This window comes from Aptenodytes forsteri, unplaced genomic scaffold (genome assembly GCF_000699145.1).
Source record: "Aptenodytes forsteri isolate BGI_AS27 unplaced genomic scaffold, ASM69914v1 Scaffold9, whole genome shotgun sequence".
Lineage (NCBI taxonomy): Eukaryota > Metazoa > Chordata > Aves > Sphenisciformes > Spheniscidae > Aptenodytes > Aptenodytes forsteri.
The window spans coordinates 2030187-2036186 of record NW_008796217.1 but is presented as its reverse complement, the minus strand read 5'-3'; the positions used below and the strand labels follow the sequence as shown (position 1 = coordinate 2036186).

Sequence of the window (6000 nt, the reverse complement as noted above, 5' to 3'; positions counted from 1 at the left end):
AAAGGCAGGTTGCGGTTGCGGCATTGGCACATGCTACCCTGCTGGTGTCTAGGGAGTGGAGGATGAGGATTTATGGAAGACAAAATAGAATAGAGCCTAAAGGCACGTTAGGGTTGCGGCATTGGCACATGCTACCCTGCTGGTGTCTAGGGATGTGAAGTGGAGGATTTATGGAAGACAAAATAGAATAGAGCCTTAAAAGTTTGGCTTTAAAAAATGGAGCCAGTAGTTTGACAGATTGTTCAGTAAATGTTCATTTTATTGAGAATTATAAAAAAGGTGCTTAAAGCCTCTGTGCCATTAATATAATACATTAAAAGGTTACTGTCAAGATTAGTGTTTCAGCTCTGAAAATTGACTGTAGGGTTTATGGGCAGCACTGTTCATATTCTGCTTGGAAGATGAGGTATCTTCTACTTACCACTTGACAAAACCATTATGTTGTTACAAGGCTTTATACTGAAAAACTTGATAAATAGTAAAACATAAATAAAATCTCATTTGAAAAGCAGGAGAATAGTTCCTGTCTGTCTTATAGCCAGATTTAGCAGATGCGGGTTTGAATATAAAACAGTTGTGAAAATAGCCAGTGTCAAACTAGTGCAAAATTAAACTTGTGGGGTGTTCTGTTTTCAGTGTCTGTTATTGTTGAAGTACTCCATTTCAAAAGCATGCATTCCTTCCTACAGAAAAAAAATCAGATTCCTTAGTTGAAATTAATTAGCATTCAGAAACCAGATAGCATGTTTTTGGGTATTCATGAGATCTCTGTTTGAAAAAAATGTTTTTAACTTGTAGAAATGTGTTGCAACACACAGATGGGAAGAAAAAGAAAAAAAAAATCTCTTTAGCAAGCACTGTGTGTAAAAGGAATATTACATTTTGCACGCTCCTGATTACCCTGTGTAAACAGTTTTTGACATCTGTCTTTATAGTTTTCGAGGAGAGGAAGACTTTGTTAAAAGAACCATTTTTATACAGCAGTCACCATTTCAGTCTTGCTTTACCTGTATTATGAAAGCAGATGGTCTGCATGTCTTTTGAATATTTATAACTATCAAAAACAATCTCTTGCTATTCACCCTTAGGCTTATGAGATGTCAGGACTGTTCTGGTTGAAAAAAAATCATCTTGGGTGTTTACAGAAAGAGGATTACATTAAGCTGAAATGACTATACATTTTCCAGTTTAATATTTGTCCATCAGCTGTTTAATCGTATTTAGATAATTGTGTACATAAGTTGTTGCAGCCCTTGCCCCTTCCACTGAGCAGGCTTGAAGCTTTAAACACTGATGAATGAGTTGCAAAAAAGCTTGGATTTTTTTTTTCCTAGTTAAACAACCTGGAAGGCCTAAATAAGTTTTGGTTACTATGCTCCTTTTGAGGGAAACATTTCATTTGCAAAGGAATTCCCAATATCTAATTCAGCTGAGTTGTTTTAGGAAGCTGTTCTGTCTGTTACTCTCTGCTAAGTCTGTTAGCATGTATTTGTTCTGTGTAAATACTGCAGCCCAACTACCCCTTCATGAGGCATGAAAACAACCTCATTCTGCCCATATAAAAATAATTTTAAGGTTATTTAGGGGAAGTTTTGGGACTGTGGGGGTTAAAAGCTTTTTGACTGGAAGCTGAGCAATCACTGATAACAGCTTTTGCTGTGGTTGGTTGATTTGGCAGAAAAGCATGAACAGTTTTGGTTTAGATGATTGAATTAACCTGATTAACATTGTTTTTGTTGTTTTGCAAAAAGGACAACAGTATACTTTTAGCGACAGTCGAACAATACTTCACCTGGTTGGAGAGCAGTGTTAGAGGCAATGAGTCAGAAATGCCTCCCTTGTAGCACCTGCAGCGGTGGCTGCAGCGACCAGCCGGCACGAAAGGCTTGGGTCCTTCCCGTGTCTTGCAGGAAGCACCTTGCATTAGATTCTGGCACAATACAAAAGGTGCCTGACGCTACCGTTTTATCAGGTTTTATTTGATAGGCATATGAAAAGAGTCCTGGTTGAGATTTAAGGCATTTCCCCAGGGAGTTCCCCAACTTCTTTGAGAAATGATGGTGTCTGGTTTTCAAATCTCTGGTATCTAATCTTCCTGAGAGAATGGGATTTGGTTCAAACTGCGCTGGGTGAACCTCAGCTGAACTTCAGAACGAATTCTACCCCTACCTCCACACAGTTGTTGGATGCCTAATTATAATTAACTTATTTGGCTAAAAAAAGAGCACTTGGGCTGCAGCAGATGGTATCATTCCAGAATAGTGGGATTTCTGTGAAGGTGGCACCATTTCAGATGAGATTCCTAGAACAGGGCTGCAAGTGATGTGGTTGGGGGCGGGGAGGGATGGAGAGAGGGGAAAGAGGGAAATTTGGGATCTTGATGTCTCGCAACTTACTTTCAAGGATAAACTTCTAGGAGATATGTTAAGACTGCGGATCTGCAACCAGTTTTTGTGTTCTATCAGGTTTTTTTGCGACATGTGAAAAAGAAATCAGATTATGAGTGACGAATGTGATGCATTTGAATATTTGTATGATATATTTATATTCGTCATCCTTGTACATGGAAAGCATCTGCCTCTGTGCCTCACAGATAAGGAATGCCTATGTACAGTAGTACCTGAATATGATGTGTTTCAAATAAAATCGTTTTCATTTTGATTATTGATAAGTATAAGCCAAGACATGGGGAGCTCCTTACGTGTAATGACCTGGGAGATAAGAAGAATTTCAATATTCCTCCAGTCTGGATCGTGGATCTCTGAAGACCACTAACTCATAGGGTTAATCTTCAGTTTTAGGCCCTAAGCATAGTGGGCATTCATATATGTAGATTGCCATTAAAACATACAGGAATTCTACAGCAATAGGAATTATATAGCAATTTCTATAGCAAAGTGCATCTCTCTGTACTGACGTGACTGCAGGTTTGATGACAACATAATAAATAAAGCATAGAAACAATGAAATTCAATGTTGTCAAGTTATTTTCTGAGTTAACAAGGTAGTAATATTTTATCTGGCTTGTAAAATTTTGCCTTCAGTGAATTAGTAAATAAATCATTGATTCCTCCTGATGAGGATTCTTAGCGTAGGTAATATCACTTGAATGCTTGCATGAAGTGTTCTCGAAGAAAAAGCAGGATAATTTTCATTTTAAAATGTGTTGATAATGTCTGAGGGGTTTTTTTTTTATCTACTTTGAAGAGCTGGAGTAAAATCCCAATATTAGCCATCAGAGCCTGAAATTCACATTGTGTCAAAGAAGCTAAAATTCCTAGCAGTGTTACTTAAACAGACCAGTCCCCTATTTGGTTGTAAAATAAAGTAACTGCATTAAATTTATTCCTGAAGAAGCAGGGGATGTCACAACCTGCCATTTTATTGGTGTATCTTCTTTGTAAAATGACATGGAAGGGAGGAGTAGGAAATCCTAGACAAATATCTCCATCAACAATAGGTAATTTACTAAAATTATTATTAATATACATGTTTTCATACTTACTGAAGTTATTTGGGCTGGAGAAGACATCTGAAAGGGGCAAAGTAAAATGAAGCAGGGGATGTCACAACCTGCCATTTTATTGGTGTATCTTCTTTGTAAAATGACATGGAAGGGAGGAGTAGGAAATCCTAGACAAATATCTCCATCAACAATAGGTAATTTACTAAAATTATTATTAATATACATGTTTTCATACTTACTGAAGTTATTTGGGCTGGAGAAGACATCTGAAAGGGGCAAAGTAAAATGAGAAAACCACCTTGAAGTTTAAATGACATCCACAAAATATGCACAAGCTAATACGGGATGGGCCCATTACATATACATGTTTTCATACTTACTGAAGTTATTTGGGCTGGAGAAGACATCTGAAAGGGGCAAAGTAAAATGAGGGAAAACCACCTTGAAGTTTAAATGACATCCACAAAATATGCACAAGCTAATACGGGATGGTGGCCCATTACATGTGCAGTTCCCCATTTTGCACACGCCCGTCTGCAGGTTTTGCACGTACAGTAACTGTGCATTCATATAATTTACCAGTTCAGATTCAAAGGACTTTTTAAATCACGCCTTATGTATCATGTGCCCTTGTTTAAAATGGTTTAATCTGTAAAAGAGCTCAAACAATAATTTTGTAAGTATTAGACATTAATGATACTGCTATTATATTGGAAATTGAAATTGGGTTCAGCTGAGCTTGCTTCAGGTCATTCGGGCTAAAGTTGCAGTAGTCTATTAAGATTTCATTCTCCTTTTATACCACTGACAAAAGGCTTCTAGCTAATTTCAGAAATGCCAGATTAATATCAAGGAATGGTAAGAATTTTGGTGATTCAGAGAAACATTAAAATAGCTGCCTGGTGAGTAGAGGGTATCCACATTTGGCATAAATAATACTGCCTCACGCTAGCAGTTCTGAGCCTCCACAAATAGCATGTTACTGAGTAATATGTTAGAAAATGGTTATAATAAACGTCACTAAGATCAATAATCAAGGTACTTTTACTCAGAAGCTGAACTAGCCTTGTAAAAGAAGACTTATAGTAATATTTATTGCATTTTTACTCCAAACTCTTTCTTCTAGTGGTTATTGCAGTTTGTGTAACAAAGGGTTGACGCTATACATCGATTTTACGACAGCACAGATATAGCTAAATGTTACATGCTGAATAGCGAAGAAACATAATAATCAGGGCTTTGTCTTCTTGACTGTCATTGTTTTCTCAATACACTGGACAATTCCTGTAGTTAAGCTAAAAGTCACTACTTTCCACGTAGAAATCTAAACGGTGGCAAAGTTCAGTCTATTGAAATTATATTTGCTAATTTGGTTGTTCATACATCATATACTGAGTATAATTTTCAAGTTGGAGCATTTTGCAAGGCTTAGTCTTAATTGATTTTGTAAAAGAATGTACTGGAACTGAAAGTTTCATGCATTGTAAATTCCACTATTTTAAAATTGGTCAAAACTGAGCAGAAGGTAAATTTCTCACTGTAGCTATCTGATATCTCGAGAACCTTTGAGAAAAAATCATTTCTATCATCCTTTGGTCTATTTTACAGCTAATATTCAGTTACAGAATTAGACAGGACAATAAGAGCTTTTCATAAGCCTGTTTCTGCAAATCACTTAAAATACCCTGTTTAGGAAAAGCAAGTCTGGGTTCATTTTGGGTTGTTACATACATATTTTATTCTACTATAAACCCCCTTATTTTATCCTACTAATAGGTCATTCAGATAAACTTTCATGCTACGATTTTCTGGGGTCTGCCCTGTGATAAGTGGCACAAAGGGAATGGGCATAGGTAACTTGGGGCATTGCTTGCATTTTTGGAGTCAGTGTAGGATTTGTACGCCTGTAAACTTGTGTGGGTACGTGAAGGGTCAATCAAATTTAAAAGCAGAAATAGTACAAACAAAACGCACTTTCAAGATTAGCATCTTCCGTCCAGAGCCCATCCCATTGCCTGATGTTTCTTGGTCGATAACTTTGTTCTTCCCTTAGTACATCTGCTTTTTTTGCTGCCATTTACAATATACCTTGGTTTGGTTTTATGCTCATTTAATGAGTTTTTTAAAAGGCTTTGGACGATAGGATTAAAAATGCAATATGGTTCTCAAACTCTAAAAATATAATGGTTTCAACAATTCGAATAATTTGTGCTTTGACTTGTACTGCTCTGTATTACAGATTTTTTTTTTTCCTTCTCCCCTTTTCACACAGAGTATGATTTCTTCCATTGTGAACAGCACTTACTATGCAAATGTCTCAGCAGCAAAATGTCAGGAATTTGGAAGGTGGTATAAACATTTCAAGAAGGCAAAAGATATGATGGGTAAGCAAAAAAAAAAAAAAAATTTGCTGTGATGGTGGATACATACCATTATGTGTCACGTTGAGGTCTGTCACAGTCATATAAGAAGCCAGGTTCCTTCACGATAAGTTTAGGACGCTTTTGATGAGTAGATGTAGAAAGTACATATAT

At 36.7% G+C, this 6000-nt stretch overlaps 1 protein-coding gene across 3 annotated transcripts in view; it reads left to right on the top strand.

Annotated features, from left to right (window-relative positions):
• SATB1 (SATB homeobox 1) overlaps positions 1-6000 on the top strand; it is a 77107-nt gene that overhangs the window by 22950 nt on the left and 48157 nt on the right. For all 3 annotated transcript variants that reach the window (XM_009288599.1, XM_009288597.2, XM_009288596.2), the window contains one exon: positions 5739-5850. In XM_009288599.1, coding sequence (XP_009286874.1) covers positions 5739-5850 — 112 coding nt within the window. The remainder of the gene's footprint in view (positions 1-5738; positions 5851-6000) is intronic.